This window comes from Nicotiana tabacum, chromosome 13, assembly GCF_000715075.1.
Source record: "Nicotiana tabacum cultivar K326 chromosome 13, ASM71507v2, whole genome shotgun sequence".
NCBI classification, from domain to species: Eukaryota; Viridiplantae; Streptophyta; class Magnoliopsida; order Solanales; family Solanaceae; genus Nicotiana; species Nicotiana tabacum.
The window spans coordinates 43,604,749-43,624,564 of record NC_134092.1 but is presented as its reverse complement, the minus strand read 5'-3'; the positions used below and the strand labels follow the sequence as shown (position 1 = coordinate 43,624,564).

The following is a 19,816-nucleotide window of genomic DNA, read 5'->3' as shown; positions in this document are numbered from 1 at the left end:
ATAAGAAGGTTCTCAATCAAAGTAGGCCAAGGGCACGAAATCATCCGCTGAAGATTCTTCCACATAAAAGCGTCAATCGACATATCAATCAAGGGATTTGGCAATGAGAATATTCTCTCATTAAGGGAAGAAATAAATCAAGACCACGAGTCAAGGCAAATCAACAGAAGAATTAGTCTGGAAAAAATCAATTTACAATTCCTTTTGAGAACAACTCCCTTGGGTTTGCAATCCCTCAAAAAGACGTACAAGACATGAAGGCCTCACGAAGTATAAATACCTTCTACATCAACCTTGGAAAGACATACTTTGATCGAACTAATTTCAATCTCTTTATTCTACTTCAAACAAACACTGTAGTCTGCTTTAGATTTCTTGTGTAACAAAGAAGAGAAGAGAGAGTAAAGAACACCGGTGAGGCATTGTATCAATTATAGAGAGAAGAACAAAGTGACAAAAGTTGTTAGTGTATAATAACATCAACCCATCTGTACTAAGTTATATCATACTTGAAGAGATCATCCTTGCAACCCAAGGGGACTGGACTGGACGTAGGATTCATTCTGAATCCGAACCAGTATAAAACGTTCTGTGTTATTTCCTTTCTGCAATTTATTTTCTATATTTTATTTTTGAAAAACCCAGTCAAGTAGAACGTAAATTAGTCGACTACCTCGAAAAGAAAAAGAAAAATTATAATTCACCTCTTCCACTTTGAAGTATTATTCAATTGCCTACATCCACTTACAATATAATCCTAATGTTTCTTTTGCTATCAAATTGTCACAAGTCAAACTATAGTATCATGAGCTCGTATTTCAGGCAGTGCTGGATCATTGGCCATCCCACTAAAATATTAATTATGTAAAAGGTACCAATCTTTCCTTGTCTGGATAAAGAAACCCATAATCTTTATCTATTTTCAGTCAATAATTTGCTAAAATAAAGAAACCAATATCGATCCAACAAAGACAATAATCTGAACTACAGTCTATTTTGTAGATAACAAGTGATGAATAATTCTTGTGGACACATTATCCTGCAATAAATAGACAACTCAGAAAGTTTATTATTTAGAGAAAAAAAGTAGTGTAAAATCGGTGATCCCATTTGTTGTATTAAATATTAAAATGTAACGTGAGGATGACAAGGAAGCAATCTGGCTGGCTGCTATAGATCCACATATGGATGACAATGATATGCCTTCACCTAATAATAGCCGCTAATGGTTTCCTTTCCAAACCATGTGCTCCACAAATCAATGTTTCATAGGATATACCAAATTTTACTAGCACACAGACAACCTCCTAGCTGTGGCCGTTGCTCTCTGTTTAAACTTTAAATTAATTAGCTCTGTTTAAACAAGCTTTCCAAACAAAGTTATAATCAATCATATGTGTCTCAATCCCAGAATATTAACTTCAAACATCTTAAATTCACCCGTGCCCGATCCTAAACTACTCAATGTCAGTTATTCATCATAATTTATCTATTTTGCGCTAATCGCCAATCTACTAACTCTCCTCCTCTATTTAAACTTTGGATTAACTATACTATTTGAAAGTCGTATAAGAGGAGTTCAAGGTACAAAGTCGAGATTAAAAACAAAACAAAAATAGCACTAGATAGTCTAGGTACTAAAGAAGATACTTAAAATCTGATGTGATTAGTTTGCTGAGTTGTTATGTGGATTACAGCCTTCAAAGTATATCTTTGGCCTCTCTGTTTGGTGCTCAAGAATTAAAAAGCTTCTAAGTTTCTCATTTCCTCACCAAGAAAAGCATAAAAAATGTCAACAATGGCTTTCCATAGTTGTGGTAATTTCCTCACAAATTCTTGCTCTAAAATGGGAAGTCTCTCCAGACATCTGAACATTTCTGCTTCCTGGACAATGTCAGTAAGTTCATATATTTCCGGAAAACGCCATCGCATTAATTTATATTATACATAAGAAAGTAAAGATCAACCTCTTATTAATTACTTTAAGCAGGTCACTGGATCAAAATTCCTCGGGCATAGGGAAGAAAGAAGTATCTACAGAATTCCATCGCTATCCGTTTCTGCAGTCTCAGTCTGAGACAAGTTACACATCAAATCTCCATTTTGATAGAATGCAGCTGCCAGATGAAGTGTTACACCAGGAAAACAGGCTCGAATTTGGTCAGTTCATGGCACGTGAAGCCATGTTTGACGAAGAATATTGGGTTAGTATCATTTTTCCACAATATAATCTTTAGTGAATGTATGTTCAGCCTCAGTTAGTGGCTAAGCTGCAGTCAAAGCTGTATGTGTTTTTGACAGACAGCAGCATGGCTGAGAGCAGAGTCTCATTGGGAAGACCGCCAAAATGATCGGTATGTACCCTGTTTCATGATAGTATAAGTTTCTGATATATTCAATCTCTTACGCCATCTCCAACGCTGCTGCATTTTGGGTCAGTTTTCGGAGAAATTTGGAGAAATTTGGCTCCAATGCTCCTCCATTTCTTTTGCTTCAAAATGGTAATGAATAGTATTCAGTTCTTCCGTTACTATTCTCTATTACTTTATTATTATTTTAATTATTTAATTTTTTAAATTTATCTCTTTATATATATCTAATTATATTTATGTAATATCTTTATAATATTAATTTTATATTTTAATATTGGCGTATAATTTTGATAAATTAATTTTCATGCATTTATTATTTTTATGTAAACTTGTAAGTTAATTTTATTATAAGTTATATGATAGTAGATGAAAATCATCGATTTGAGCAATTTTTAGCTCGACACAAAAGAATTAAGGACAAAGATGTTGCGGAAGTCAAATGTATATAGTGTGAATGAGTCACAACTATTATACCAAAAATTATGACAACCACTAAATAATAAACAAGACAATAAGACAACAATAAAAGAACACCAGAATTTACGAGGTTCAGCCAATTTTGCCTACTTCCTCGGACACAATCAATATTTTATTCCACTCCAATATTGCAAGTGAAATAATACTAAAGAGAGAAGATACAAATGCCTTAAGAAAATAAAAAAGGCAAATGAGAGGTGTACATAAATCCTAAACATTAGGCCTCCTTTTATAGGGTGAAATTCCCATTCAAAATTGTCATCCACCGATGTGGGACTTTTGACAATTTCAACAAATCTCCACCTTGGCAAAATTCCACATCTTCAATTTTCTCTCAATAACAAATTTTGGTTGTGTCTTCATCTTCAATCTTTAGTGTTCAACAATGTTGATCAAATCCAAACAATGTTGAAACTTGACCGCAGTCACCACTTTTGTCAGCATATCAGCAGGGTTCTCCGTAGTATGAATTTTCTTCACCGTGACTCCACCTTCTTCTATGATTTCTCGTACGAAATGATACCGAACATCAATGTGCTTCGTCCTTGCATGATAAACTTGGTTCTTCGCTAATTAAATAGCACTTTGACTATCACAAAAAATTGTAATATTTTTTTTGTTCAATACCAAGCTTCTTTAGCAACCCCTGAAACCAAATTGCCTCTTTCACAGCCTCTGTAATAGACATGTACTCTGCCTCTGTTGTAGACAAAGCAACTGTTGACTGCAAAGTAGACTTCCAACTAATTGGTGCCTTTGCAAAAGTAAACACATAACCAGTAGTTGACCTTCGTTTGTCCAGATCACCCGCAAAATCTGAGTCACAATATCCAACTGCAGACCGATTGCCTTCCTGCTCAAAAACTAACCCAACATCTACAGTACTATGAATATACCGTAGAATCCATTTCACAGCTTGCCAATGCTCCTTTCCTCGATTATGCATATATCTGCTAATAATTCCAACGGCTTGTGAAATGTCAGGTCTCGTACAAACTATTGCATACATCAAGCTACCAACATCATTTGCGTATGGTACCCTTGACATATACTCTTGTTCAGTTTCATCCTTTGGCGACATAGTAGTACTTAGCTTAAAATGGGGAGCAAGTGGCGTACTAATTGGCTTAGTCTTCTTATCTATGCCAAAACGCTGTAGTACTCTCTTCAAATATTCTTTCTGAGATAAACAGAGTTTCTTTGAACGTCTATCTCTTATTATCTCCATGCCAAGAATTTTCTTTGCCTCACCCAGATCCTTCATCTCGAACTCCTCCTTCAGTTGAATCTTCAACTTATCAATTTCTTCCGAATTCTTGGAAGTTATCAACATATCATCAATATATAGGAGAAGATATACAAAAGGAACCATCATTAAGTTTGCGCAAATACACACAATGATCGTATTTGCTTCTCTTGTATCCTTGCCGCAACATAAACTTGTCAAATCGCTTGTACCATTGTCTAGAAGATTGTTTCAATCCGTACAACGATTTTTCAAGTTTGCATACCATATTTTCTTTTCCAGCAACTTTGAATCCTTCTGGCTGATTCATGTAGATTTCCTCCTCCAAGTTTCCATGTAAAAACGTAGTTTTTACATCCATCTGAACTAGTTCCAAATCCAAATGTGCTACCAAAGCCAACATAATTCTAATGGAGGAATGTTTTACAACTGGAGAAAATACTTCATTGTAATCAATTCCCTCCTTCTGAGCATATCCTTTGGCCACCAATCTTGCTTTGTAACGAACATCTTCTTGGTTAGGAAATCCTTCTTTCTTTGCAAATACCCATTTGCACCCAATTGTTTTCTTTCCCTTCGGGAGATTGGCCAATTTCCATGTATGATTCTGATGAAGGGACTGCATTTCTTCATTCATGGCAATCCTCCACTTATCTTCTTCTGAACTTTGGATTGCGTCTTTATAAGTGGTAGGAACACCATTAGCTACAATTGAGGTTGCGCAAGCAATTGTCTCTATGAGACGAACAGGTTTCGTTATTGTCCTTTTTGGCCTGCTGGTTGCTATTGATTCAAGTTGTTGTCGAGGTTCCTGAGTTGGAATCTCCCTCTTTACTGGCTCTTCTTCCAGAGGGTAATCTTCATGAGTTTCCTCCTCTGCTTCTTGTGTAGGAAAAATAAATTTTTCCTCAAACTCCACCTGCTTTGATGCACCACCAGTTTGTTTGACATCTTCAACTGTCACCTTATCTGTTATGGCAGATTCATCAAAGGTAACATCTCTGCTGAATATAATATTCCTTGTCTCTGGACACCATAAGCGGTATCCTTTAACTCCAGAAGTAATCCCCATAAATATAGCCTTCTTTGCTCTCGGATCCAATTTTGACTCTTTCACATGATAGTATGCAATTGAGCCAAACACGTGCAAAGAGTCATAATCTATAGCAGGTTTTCCATACCATTTTTCAAATGGTGTCTTGCCATCAATAGCAGCAGATGGTAGACGATTAATGAGGTGGCATGCATATGTAATTGCCTCAGCCCAAAATTCTTTGCCCAAGCCAGCATTGGACAACATACACTGTACCTTCTCCAGTAAAGTCCGGTTCATACGTTCTGCCACTCCATTCTGTTGTGGTGTATGTCTGACAATGAAGTGTCGGACGATGCCATCATTTTCACAGACCTTATTGAAATGATCATTTTTGTATTCACCTCCATTGTCTGTGCGAATACACTTGATCCTCCTTCCTGTTTGATTCTCCACCATCGTCTTCCGTTTGAGAAAAATTCCCAACACTTCATCTTTCCTCTTCATTGTATACACCCACACTCTTCGGGAAAAATCATCAACAAAGGTTACAAAATAGTGCTTCCCACCCAATGAAGGTGTTTTGGAAGAACCCCAAACATCAGAGTGTGCATAATCCAAAATGCCTTTAGTATTATGGATCGCAGTACCAAATTTAACCCTTGTTTGTTTCCTTTTGACACAATGCTCGCAAAACTCCAAGTTGCAAGTCTTTACACCTTTTAACAATCCTTGATCAGATAGAGCTTTCAAGGATTTCCCTCCAGCATGTCCCAAGCGCATGTGCCATAGCCTGGTTGCTTCTGCCTCTTTGTCATCACTGGATGTCACTGTCGCTGTCCCAATAACTGTACTACCACGATAGCGGTACATGTTATTGTTCTTCCGATTGGCCTTCATTATCACTAGTGCACCGGAGCATATTCTCATCACTCCATTTTCTGCAATGATTTTGAACCCTTTTGATTCTAGGGCTCCCACAGAGATGAGATTCTTCTTCAAACCCGGTACATATCAAACATCTGTTAATGTTCTGAACATTCCATCATGGCTTCTTAATCTTATTGAACCAATGCCATATGAGGTAAGAGGGCTGTTATCCACTGTGTGGATGACTCCATATTCTCCTTCTTGAAAATTCACGAACCAGTCCTTATTGGGACACATATGATAGCTACAAGCCGAGTCCATCAACCATATGTCTGATGATGTTGATAACTCTGTTGTAACTAATGTGAAGTCTGAATCATCACAATTAGCTACATTTGAATCCATAATGGCCTTTCCATTGTTATGTCTGGCCTTATTCTTCAACTTCGGACAGTCTTTCTTCCAGTGCCCCTTTTCTCGACAAAAGGCACATTTATCTTTGCTTGGTCTAGATCTCGACTTGGATCTTCCCTTCTTAGTCCTCGTTTGATTTTGAGGATGACCCCTCACAATTAGTGCTTCTCCTTCTCCGCCCTTCTGTTTTTCTCCCTTTCTTTGTTCATAGCTTTACAAAGCCGAACAAACTTCTTAGAGAGAAATTTCGTCATTTCCATGGAGTAGAGTAGTTTCAAGGTGCTCGTACTCATCAGGAAGTGACCCCAACAACATCAAGGCCAAGTCACCATTATCAAAAGTTGCATCCATATTTTGCAAATCTGTGACCAACTTATTGAAACTGGTGATATGTTCATTCATTGTGGTACCAGGAACATAGGTGAAGCGAAACAGTCTCTTCTTCATGTACAATTTATTTTGACTGTTTTTCTTCAAAAATTTATCCTCCAGTGCTTTCCATAATTTACTTGCAGAAGTTTCCTTTGTGTATGGATATTTATGCTCTCTAGCAAGGTAGGATCGAATGGTACCGCAAGCAACACGATTGATAATTTTCCAATCTTCTTCCCCAATAACATATGGCTTCTTTTCTTCAATGGCAAGATCTAGCCCTTGTTGAAAAAGAACATCTAGAACCTCGCCTTGCCACATCCCAAAATGTCCTGACCCGTCAAAAATTTCTACCGCAAATTTTGCATTTGACACAATTCTTGTCATAAGCGAAGATGCCAACGATGACGTATTATTGACACTTGATGTAGATTCTTCTTGTTTATTGTCTTCCATTTTGACACAAATATTATTTAGTAGCTGACGACACAAATCAAGATTATTTCCTTTCTGGTGTGGAAGATCAGACTAAGCTGCAACCACAGAGCATACTCAGACAGAACCTTGACTCAGTTACCAAGATAGATCTTTTCTGATGTGGAAGATCAGACTATGCTGCAACCACAGAGCATACTTAGACAGTACCTTGGCTCTGATACCAATTGTTGCGGAAGCCAAATGTATATAGTGTGAATGAGTCACAACTACTATACCAAAAATTATGACAACCACTAAATAATAAACAAGACAATAAAGACAACAATAAAAGAACACCAGAATTTACGAGGTTCGGCCAATTTTGCCTACTTCCTCGGACACAATCAATATTTTATTCCACTCCAATATTGTAAGTGAAATAATACTAAAGAGAGAAGATACAAATGCCTTAAGAAGATAAAAAAGGCAAATGAGAGGTGTACATAAATCCTAAATATTAGGCCTCTTTTTATAGGGTGAAATTTCCATTCAAAATTGTCATCCACCGATGTGGGACTTTTGACAATTTCAACAAAAGATACTCATTTTGCACTTCGTAATGCATTAATAGATCATTTATGAGAGCATACTAGAGGTGAAAGTTAAATATTTATGTAATATTTAATATGAATTTTAACATAATGTAATAGTAGTATGTAGTTAATTATCTTGTATCTCAATGATTTCACTTTTATTTGAATTATCCGTTAATATATATAATCTATAATATTTGCTTACAAATTATATTATTTAAAAGTTTATGGTATAAAATAATTTTATATTAAATGGTTATATAAGAAAGGAATATAAATTATATGTGATGAATATGTAAAAAAGAAAGAAAAATAGAATTTCTTTAATAAAAATAAGAAAATAAAATTTAAATAAAAGATAATAATATAATATTAAAGAGAGAGAAGAATATAAAATAGAATATTCTTTTTTGGAGTAAAAAATAAAGTAATGGTCGAAGCAACTTTACTCCCTTTTGGAGAAGAAAATGGAGGCAAGAGGTGGAGAACCGAAAAACTAGGCATACCGATCATTCAACAACCCATGTTCCTGCAGCAAACTGATATAAAGCAATCAACTTTGCCTCATGAATTAGCTAATTGGGATCAGCTATACGAATTCTCTATATCCATTTTAGTAGGATCCATCATCTTGTGATAGATGAATTAAAATTAAACATAGATTCATCTGGTTGAAATAAAAAAGAGATGTACCAGCAACACATTGATAAGCACCTATGTTTCAATAAATCAATCAGTATGAAGAAAGTCGATCCAAAGAGTAGTAGGTTTTAAGGTTTCCCATTTATAAAAAACAACGAGTGGATGAGTGACTAAAATCAACTTTCTCTGATAATGCAGATACATCAATAACTATAAAAAGCAATATGCGGAGCAGGTAAGCATTGGCTATTTTACCAATTATCAACGGAAAGCGGATGCACAGTGCATAAAATCTCCTAGTCCCATTATGCAGGAGTTTAATGCTCTGAAAAGGAGATGTAAAGCACAAATTGGGCAGAGATGTACCTGCATTGTTACGGTATAAGTTCTGTAAATTTTCTTCACTGCATGTTGTTTTTCCTCAATTATTCTTCGTTCTTGCAAGACAAACTTTATATATGGAGTACTTCTTTCACTTAATTAATTTAAAAAAACAAAAACACAATATCTGCTATATATATATATATATCATCAGAGAATTTCAATAACTCTATTCTGTTGACATCAACAGGTGAGGAATGAAGAAAAGAATAACAGACATACAGTACTTAAGAGTGTTGTTGGGACTCTAGATTTGATGATTGGGCACTTGTCACATGGAGAGGATTTTCCTGGGGTATTCTGGTGTACCTTAAATAAAAAGATAGCGGTAATCTTTTATTTCAAAGATTTGAAAGTTTTCTGTTCCACAGGAAAGGGTGAATGCCCAAGTTTTCTGCAACATTGAAAGAAGATCCTCCAACAGATATGGTTATATTGCAAATTTATGTGTTGCCAAATCTGCTCGAAGGCAGGGTGTTGCAAGAAACATGTTACATTATGCTATTAGATCGGCGAAAGCAAATGGTAAGGAATTAGGATGCACCAGTTCCATAATTGCTTGTATCACCAAAACACCTAAATATAATCTGACAGGTGCAGAAAAGGTGTTCGTGCATGTACATACCAACAACGGACCTGCACAAAAGCTGTATCAAAAGGTTGGCTTTGAGGTAATATAAACCAGAAAAATCAGTTATAACTTAAGTCACTCTTCTGGTTTTCTTATACATGATCAAGCCCAAAATTCCATTTATGCTTGTCTTATACCAGGTTGTTCAAGTGCCAAATCTTAAACTCTCCGAAGAGCAACCTCACTTGCTTTTACTCGCAGCATGAAATACATTCAATGCAAGTCAACTTTCTTCTTTCCTGACATACTTGGGGGGCATACCCTGCACATCTTATTAGCTCCCAACATGCAAAAAATTCACATATATATTTAGTAATGAAAGCTTCAAGTGTGATTAAATAAATCATTCATGTACTGCTTACGAGGCACAAAATTTGAGAGGAAGAACTAATCAATAAGTTTCCAATGACAAATATTCATCATGTTGTATACGGTCGAAATCGGGCTTGCCTTTCGCATGACTTATCGAGAGTAGAACATGATAGTGCAAAGTTCAAACTCGTGTTATATCGAACCACGGTACGAATGCAAATTGCCGAGCTCGTGACTCAGAGATCGATTAAGATCGACCTTGGCCAAGATCGAGACCGAGCAAGATCGAGGTCGGGCCAAGATCGAGATCGGCCAAGATCGAGACTGGCCAAGATCGTGACCGAGCAAGATCGAGTGAAGCTTACCGAGCCAAATAACGAAAAGCCGAAATATCCGCAATCATGCGAGAAACACAGCGTAAATCAAGGAGCGGCCAACTAATTAGCCTATCATGAGATTCCTAATTGTATTAGCATTGTATCAATAATAGGACTTCCCTACTATATAAAGGGGGTGTATCATTTGTAAAGACAGATCTTTTCAGGCAATATAAAGAAAAATACTACCTTCTTTTAGCTTGCAATATCTTGTTATTCTGTTCTTATATTACTTGAATCTCCACTTGGTTTGAGGGTGATCGAACTCGAGGGCCAAGGCTATTCGATTCGTTTGGTTTGCGTTCATTTCTTTTACAGTCAATTTCAATATTAATATACATATACATTTCCTCAATTTGTGCCAAGCTATATCACGTATCCTTAAAACTGCGTATAAATTCAATTGTTATCGATTTTTCGTGTAAACAGTTTGGCGCCCACCGTGAGGCTAAGGATAATAGTGATTGGCTGGTATTACCTTTCATAACACACACTATTTTACATTGTGAGTATCTTTGGTTCCACGCTAAAAAACAAAAATGTCAAACCCTCAATCAGCGCCTCTACGTGTTGACAACGAGTCCTGTCACCAAAGTGAAAATAACAACACAACGCCCGGTAATGAGATACCGCTTGCTGATCCCGTTGGAATTCTGATCGTAGATCCGATCGACGCTAATTCGCATGTGGCTATCGATGTAAATTTGCCTACCAACCCAGAAAATAGCGTTCGTGGTGGAGCGCGGTCGGGGATTCGGAACGCTCAAAACGTTGAAGGAGACGGGATCAACCTACGAATGACCTTCGAAATGCTACAGGCTCAACAGGCGGCGATAATTCAATTACAGAACCAAAGTCGCGCACCAAGCTGGGCTGAGCCCGATCCTCCCCGGGAAGCCGCCCGCAGGGATGTATCGGTCGTAGATAGATCAAACGAATGTGAATCAGGGGCTAGCTCCGAAGTTGTAAAGATGCTTGAGGAACTGATGAAAAGGATAGAATCATAGGAGAAGAAGATTGATGCTAACGATAAAAAGGTGGAAACTTACAATTCCAGGGTAGACCAAATCCCAAGAGAACCTCTGATATTGAACCTCCGAATAGTGGCTAGAGAAGTTATTTTATTAAGTCAGTATAAAATACTTATCTCTACTTGGTCCGTTCAATACATACAAAATGTACTAGTACAAGAAGTCGGAATTAAACTATTCCCATAATCAAGATAAATTATATTTAATCTTGTGCTACAATCATTTGTGATGGTTTGTCCAATTCCATCATTAGACTGTGAACATGATCTTTATACTTATAAGAACCGATAATTTAATCTTCCTTGTATAACCTAAACTCTATACATTAAATCATTTACTATATAAGTGAAGGACACAAACGAATATATGATCTATTTAAAACTTTATTAAAATTGAATAAATAATTGTTCCATAATAAATACTATATCCAAACCAAAATCCATGATTAATAGTATATATCCCAACAATATCATGGGGTGAAAACCATGACAATTACTAGAATATACTATATCTAAATGCATGGTTAATAGTATATTCCCTAACAATCTCCAACTTAGACTCATAACCATGCATCTATAACTTTCACAGCTATCCTTTTGCACGACTATTAAAAGTCTCTGCCAATAAGCTTTTGCTAAAAGGAACTTGCCATTTTCAAATGTAGTTTTTGTCTAGTAGTGCTTTGTCGTAACTAACTAGCTTGGTATTAAGCTCTTCAGGGATATTGTTATGAAACTCTCCCAAGAGTATATACCAAACTATGATTTTCCTTACTATTCTCCCACTACAACGAAGTACTACTAATATTATCTCCATTACCTTACGGTATTGAAATATTAATGACTTTTTCCTATAGTGTTCTCTGCTCAACATCACTCCCACTACTTGGAGGTAGTAAATTTCTTTTCGTCTATTAACGTTTCTTCCACTACTTAAATGCAATGGAACATCACTTCCGACATATAGAGTTGTATGTAATTGAGCGTTTGAATTTTCAGATGATTCATTTGTTATTCCTTTTATTAGTTCCTATAAAACTAGTTTATTTCTAGAAACATAGTTTATTAAATAATCCTATTATAGAGAACTGGTATTTGTGCTAACAATTACCTTCTTTTCTTTATGAAAATAAAATAAACCTCCTTTCTTTCCCTTGGATATCCAATAAACGCGCAAATAATCATCCTTGATTTTATCTTATCTATTTTTCCTTTCAGTATATATATTGGACAATTTCATATCCGAACTTGCCGCAGATCGGACTTACGTTAAGTCCACAGTCCTATGGGGTCCAAGATACTGACTTAGAAAGAACTAAAATAAGAATGTAATTGCAGTTTCTAAGGCATCTCCATAACGAAAAAAGAAATAACTCAGAATAACTCACCATTAATCTAAACATCTCCATAAGAGTCCTATTTCTTCTCTCTACTACACCACTCTATTATGGAGTATTCGGTGTAGACAATTGAGATATAATCTTCTATTTTGATAAGTAATTAATGAACTTTATAGAGAAGTGCTATCCACCTATGATCAGATCGTAGTAATTTAATATATTTTCATGGTGTTTCCCCATATCAAGCCTTAAAAATCAGAAATTATTCAAAGCATTCAGACTTACGGTGCATAAAATAAATATATTCATAGTCCGAGTAATCATTTATGAATGTCATAAAAATATTCAAAACCACCTCTTTCTTATATATTCATTAGACAGTACAATCAAAAATGGATTAGTTCTAACTATCACCAGCTCTCTTTTCTTTGGAGCAGAAATATTTTTTAGTCACATTTTCTTCTAAACAGGATCCATAGTTGGTAGTGCCTCTACTTTAAAAGAACCTTAAGGTTCATCATTAACCAACTGAAATCCTATCCAGATAATTATGACTTAGACGCAAGTGCACAGATAAGTTTCATTCAATTTTAAAGAATATTTTCTCTTATATGGTAGATTAATATTGTGATGACCCGATAGATCATCTTATGTCTTAGAACTTAATTCTGTGCTTTGAAGCCTCAAATACCTCATTTTAGCTCTCCTCGATTTACGTGCGTAGTCTGGGTGTTTTTCTAAAAAGTTTTTATGTTAAAAATGATAAAAATATGATATTTTTGCCTTAAAGCTATTTGAGTTGACTTCGGTCAATGTTTTGAGAAAACGGATTCGGATCCGTATTTTGACGGTCCCGATGGGTCCGTATCATAATTTGGGACTTGGGAGCATGCCCGGAATCGAATTCGGAAGTCCCTAACTCGAGTTATCGCATTTTGTTGAAATTTGAAAGTTTAAAGGCTTAATGAATTTGAAATATTTGACCCATAGTTGACTTTTGGATATCGAGTCCATATTTTGGTTCCGAAATTCGATATAGGTCCAATACCATATTTATGACTTGTCCATGAAATTTGGTGAGAAACGGAGTTGGTTTGACGTGATTCGGACGTCCGGTTGTGAAAATAGAACTTTTAAAGTTTTCTTGAAAATTTTATTTGATTTGGTGTTCAATTCGTAATTGTAGGTGTTATTTTGGCGATTTGATCGCGCGAGCAAGTTCGTATGATATTTTTAGACTTGTGTGCATGTTTGGTTTGGAGCCCCGAGGGCTCGGGTGAGTTTCGGATAGGCTACGGGGTGAATTGGACTTAGAAAAAAATCTGATGTTTTTGCTGTAGCTGGTTCTGGTGTGTTGTGCTTCGCGATCGCGAAGGTGATCTGGGTTGGGAAGGATTTTATACTACGCGCACGTGAGACTTTGGTCGCGAACGCAGAGCAATGAGGGGCTGCTCTATGCCAACGCGACCCGTCACACGCGAACGCGTAGCATTAGCTAGGCTGGGCAGGAGAGTTGAGGTTACACTGCGCGAACGAGGGTCTTTTCTCACGAATGCGGAGGTCAGGGGGGCTAAACCTTCGCGAACGCATGTAGCCTCTTGCGATCGCGTAAGACTAACAGGCACTGCTCTTCGCGAACGCGTCAGTGTTCATGCGAACGTGATGAACACTGACGCCCAGTGTTAAAAACAGTCCTAATTACGGGATTTTTGCCATTCCTTCAAAATTTCAAAACTAGAAGACCTAGAGGCAATTTTCCTAAAAGATTTCCTTCCCTAATTTATTGGTAAGTTATTCTAACATACTTTCTTTCAATTACCCATTATATTTCATAGGTTTTCAACCTAAAATTTAGGATTTTCATGGTGGAAATTGGGGGATTGGGTAGAATTAAGGATTTTTGTCAAATTGGGATTTAGACCTCAAATTGAGGTCGGACATCAAAACAAATTACATAACCAGGCTCGGTGCTGAACGGGTACTCGAGTTTTGGTCCGAATTTCGGGTTTGGACCAAGCGGGCCTGGGTGTTGACCTTTGTTGACTTTTTCAATAATGACCTAAATTGAATATTTTGCAATCGTGGGTAGCTCCTAAAGCTTAATTTGAATCGTTTGATTGGTAATTTGCTAGATTCTATTGGTCCAGAGGCTTGTTTGAGAGGCAAAGCTGTGATTTAGCTTTGAGTGGACTTTTGGAGCGAGGTAAGTGTCTTGCCTAACTTTGTTGAGGGAAGTTTTCCTACTATTTGACATTGTTTGCTACATGCAGGGGTGATACATATATGAGGTGACGAGCATATATGCATGTGCCAGGGTTAACCGTGCTCGGTGGTAAATTATGTTATAAATTGTATCTTGTAGAATCACGTGACCTTCTTGCTTCATGCCTTACTTGGCTCCTGGATCCTAAAAATATAGTATTAAATGTTAAAAACTAAGACTTAGCTTATTATAGCTTGATCAAATTCGATGAAATTATGAGAATACATTGGTGTGTTAAATTCGTTCATCAATATGCATAATCATTAATACATTGCTTTGGCCAATATTCTTGAGATACTAGATTCTATACTTGTGTTGTAAATCATTTATGAGATTTGTTGGAATACTTGAATAATAAGGTTCTTGCGGGTTTATTGAACTATTGTTGGCTTGAAAAGTTGTGATTGGGATTCATTTGGAATATTCGTTTAAACAATCTCCTTGACGTTATCTATGCTTCCTGCCTTGTTTGTCATTGATATACATATGCTTGGTAAGGAAGAGTGTAAAGCACGAAGGGTGATGCCATGCCTTTGTTTATACATTATCATTTGAGGGAGAGTGTAAAGCAACGAAGGGTGATGCCGTGCCATATTATTGAGAGTAAAAGCACGAAGAGTGATGCCGTGCCATATCATTGTGAGTACGAAGGGTGATGCAGTGCCATATCATTTGTGAGTAAAAGCACGAAGGGTGATGTCATGCCATGTTATATGAGTAAAGACACGAAGGTTGATGTCGTGTCATTGCATTTATATTATCATGCTTTTGTGTTATTGCGAGTTCATGGCACGAAGGGTGTTTCCATACTAGTGAGGACGAGGGACATGCATTATGTTGTGATTTCCTTTTTCTTGCAGATATCTTCATGTCCTTACCTTGAATTGTCATTTTCGTACTCACAGTTCTTATGTGACTTGTTGTTGAAGCCTTGTTCTTGTTCTTTATCTTATTTGTCATTGTCGCACTCAGGCCTTCTACTTGCTTAACTTGTAAATATCATGCCTACTTCCTGCTGTTATAATTGCATCTATGACATATCTATTTTGTTGCACTTAGGTACAGGTCTTCTTCAATGTTAGTCATTCATGTCTCTACTTGTTAACTTATAAAGATCATGTGTCCCCTTTCTTATTTGCAATATCTATCTTCATGCCTCCACCATGCTAGTTAGTTGAAGTTACATTCTTTTTCCTAATTGTTGTCATTACCTTTATGCTTTCCACCTAGTCTGTTACTGATGTCCATATGTACATTCTCGTTCCTTATTACTACTTGCGTATTTTCTACTTTGTCATTTCTGTTATCGATATTTCTGCCCTTCGATTGGTATTGTTTTATGCATATTTGGTGAGGATGAGATAAATGCACGAAGGATATTGCCGTGCCGTTGAACTTGATGTCTTGAGCGTTTCTCTCACACTATGAAAGTTTTGAGGTGATTATTGTGATTCATTGGGTTTCATTCTAAGGAAAAGATTGGTCAAGATATTAGAAACTGTTGGATTGTAATCTCTTCTAGTACTTTGTTATTGCTTTATACATTCGCTCGTGTGCTCTATTCTGTTATACTATAGTATAGTTTTATTGTTAGTTACATTACAAATTTTATCAGTGAGCATCTTTTAACTAAAAAGCCTCGTCACTACTTCGACGAGGTTAGACAAAATACTTACTGGGTACATGGGGTCGGTTGTACTCATATTATACTTCTGCACCTTGTGTGCAGACTTTTGGAGCGGAGCTGCTGGTGACGTTGGGAGCTGACCCTGAGGATGTTCGTGCATTCCGGATATAGCTACTACTTGTCCTTGGTGGCTTTAGATTTTATTAGTCTGTTATGTAGTTTTCAACAGATCGTGTAATTATTTGTATCAGCTTGTAAATTCTAATTCTTAGAAGCTCATGATTTGTACTACTAGTTCTTGGGTAATTTGTAAAAGTTCAGATATCTCTTCATTATCTTCCTATAATTTCTTTTAGCTTGTATTATCTGTTAGTTGGCTTACCTAGCGGGTCGAGTTAGGTGCCATCACGGCTAGCGATTTTTGGGTCTTGACAAATATTTCTTAGTTCAGGAGAGACATTAATAATAACAAGGTCATGCATCAATGTACCACAAGAGATAAAATATTTATCAAGATCAATAACACAAGAGATATTAGAAAATAAATCAGATATCCATCTCTTATTTTGCTCAAAAATTAAAATTAAATTTCTTATAACAAATGGTACATATATGACATCCTTTAAATTAATGTCTTATCACGACCAAAGAAAATTTTTGACAAGTAATACGACAAACTACGTGAAGTCATTGTGGAGTTGAGATATACAATATTAAATAGATCATAATAAGTCAATTAACACTGAATAATAAAATTCAGACTGCATTCAATATACATACATACATGCATCTCGAATAGCAAATTTCGATGGGAAAAGGGTCATTCATGCAAAGTATATTATATAATGCAAGAATTATACAATCCAAAAAGAAACAGAACTAACTTAGATGGAGAGCAAACTATTATTTTTAGTCAAATGTATATAACTATTTAATATGAAAATTTCAAACACACTACACACATATATTCATGCACCTTGAATAGCAAATTTTGACGGAAAAAGAACTACTCTTGCAATATATACAGGTAATGCTAGATTATTCACTCTAATGGATTAAAATAAACCAACCTAGATGGAGAGTATACAATTAATTTAAGTCAAGTGAAAATCATAATTAATATCTCTAGTTTCGTTGATCCAACATGTATACTCAGATGGAGAGTAAGTACATAATATTAATAACTAGTACTTCACCTAGTGAGCTTGTAATAAATTTATCCGATATAGAGGAAGACCTAAAGTCGACGGGTAAATTTACACTCACTTAAAATTAATAGTGGGAGACCATAGAAATATATTCCTATCACCACTTAATCATGATTTCAATATAATTACAAAATTGATTCAACATGTAAACTCAGATAGAGAGTCAATACAAGTTATCAATAACTAGTAATTATACTATGTGAGTTCATAATAAATTTATCCGATATGGAGGAAGACCTAAGGTCGATGCATAAATTTATTATCTAACTATAAATAGATAGTGGAAATCATAAGGGTTAATTCCTATCACCACTTGATCACAATCGCAAAATTTTCTCTAAGGATTAAGTTCCAAAATTTACAAAATGCTCAAAAACCCATCTAGACAGTCATGAAACACTAAATTAATGTTATTCACTCCATATAACAAGTATTATTTACTGGAGTCTTCCGATAGACCTACCAAATGTCAGGTCAATTGGAGATCATAAAAGTCATGATCTTCAAAACAATAACCAAATTGGAAAAGCTACCATTTAAGCATTTTTTAGGATTTAAAACATGGCATACATTCCAACCATATATCAGTTCATGTAAAATAAACATGCGTCATCATGTTCCAGATTTACCAAAATAAGACTGGCATAAAAGGAATGACTTTTCATATCTAAATCACATTTTAATCTCGCAATTAAATGACCATGAACTGCCGAAATACAACATAATTCACCGCATAGCAGTGAGTATTTCTTATCAGGTCGTTCCCGATGAACCCACCAAATTCCAAGTCAATTGGAGATGATGATCACAAAAACTAGACCAAATTAGAATAAGTCTTTTTAGGCGAATTTAAGATTCAACCAATGTGATTTACATTCTTTCCATATATCATATTAAGTTAAATCATCATGTGTAATCATGTTTCAGATTTAACACAAATAAAACTGATATATAAAAAATAGTTTTTTATATTTAAAGCTTATTTAATTCAATAAACTACTTAAAACCACATCTAAAAGACCTCGAAACACCAGAAAATAACGTGATTCACTACATAGCATTGAGTATTTCTCACCTAGTCATTTTCAATGGACCCATCAAATTTAAGGTCAATTGGAGTTCGTCAAAATTATCACCTCCAAATCTATGACCAAATTCGGAGAATAACCATTTTAGACATTTTCATGTATTAAAATAAATTTGATCAAACTTATTTCTCCTTATTATTGTCCCATGAGCACAGAACATACATTATATCCTTTATTTTGGGTAAGATACACAAAATTTTCACTTGCAACAAATTTTCCTCTTGATTTATATACATGAGGATCCAAGATATTACTTTTCATCCCTTAGAACGAAATACTTAATATCTCTTCTCATGAATATAGTGTAAAGCTGTCAAATGGGCCGGACTGGCCCGGTTTTAGCCCGGCCCGATAATAAGGGGCCGGGCAGGGATGGGTTGGGACGGGGACCGGAATGTGCCAGGTAGTTTTTGGTACCAGTTAATCGGACCGGAATGACCCATAATGGTCAAGTCACATGGGAACCGATTAACCGGAACGGTAAAATGGCTATTTTTTGATTTTTTTTGATTTTTTTATTTTGATAAAGTTGACGATTGCTATACAAAAAAGATTAATAATAAATAAACCCGGTCCAGCCCGACCCCTTAGGTCCGGAACCGTTCCGATTCAATATTTGACCGGATAGAATAGGACCCGTTAAGCCCAATTTGGAAAAACCGATAACCGGCCCGGATTGGTGACCGGCCGATCACTTTTTTACTCAACCCAGCCCGGCCCACCCCTTTGTCACCTATAATATAGTGATACTAGTATCTAATTATAAATCGTTTTTCAATAGATAAACTCCACCACTAACATACACTTTCAAAGATAATTTTTATATGGTACATTTAACACCTTTTTAATGACTCAAATAAACAGACTACTTCAGTAGATCATATTTATTAATCATAACTCTCAATCCATGTACTATATCATCGCATATGTATAAACTACTAAGAATTTTAATGATTTCAAATAAATTAATCACCTTTGTGATAAGCATTTATTCATCATAAATTCTTAACCATGTATAATATCATCTCACATATATAAATTAAATATTAAGAATTTTCATTTATTCCAAATAAACAAACCACTTCGGTAGTATCTATTTATTGAACATGAATTCTTAATTTAT

The 19,816-nt window shown here is 35.7% G+C and overlaps 1 protein-coding gene across 5 annotated transcripts; it reads left to right on the top strand.

Moving 5' to 3' along the window:
- The first annotated feature begins 1,243 nt into the window (after nt 1-1,243).
- On the top strand, nt 1,244-15,149 carry LOC107771832 (GCN5-related N-acetyltransferase 6, chloroplastic). Of its 5 annotated transcripts, none has more exons than XM_075227942.1 (10): nt 1,567-1,893; nt 1,991-2,204; nt 2,302-2,354; nt 8,635-8,671; nt 8,750-8,815; nt 9,008-9,112; nt 9,189-9,342; nt 9,418-9,488; nt 14,640-14,710; nt 14,778-15,149. In XM_075227942.1, the coding sequence occupies exons 1-9, from the start codon at nt 1,790-1,792 to the stop codon at nt 14,664-14,666; spliced, it is 831 nt and encodes a 276-aa protein (XP_075084043.1). In that variant the 5' UTR covers nt 1,567-1,789; the 3' UTR covers nt 14,667-14,710; nt 14,778-15,149. The 5 variants fall into 5 exon arrangements, with proteins under 5 accessions (XP_075084044.1, XP_075084041.1, XP_075084043.1 ...); XM_075227941.1 differs by having other exon boundaries at nt 9,412-9,488; XM_075227943.1 differs by lacking the exons at nt 14,640-14,710; nt 14,778-15,149 and adding an exon at nt 9,589-10,335 and having other exon boundaries at nt 1,244-1,897; nt 9,412-9,488.
- Nucleotides 15,150-19,816: the final 4,667 nt, after the last annotated feature.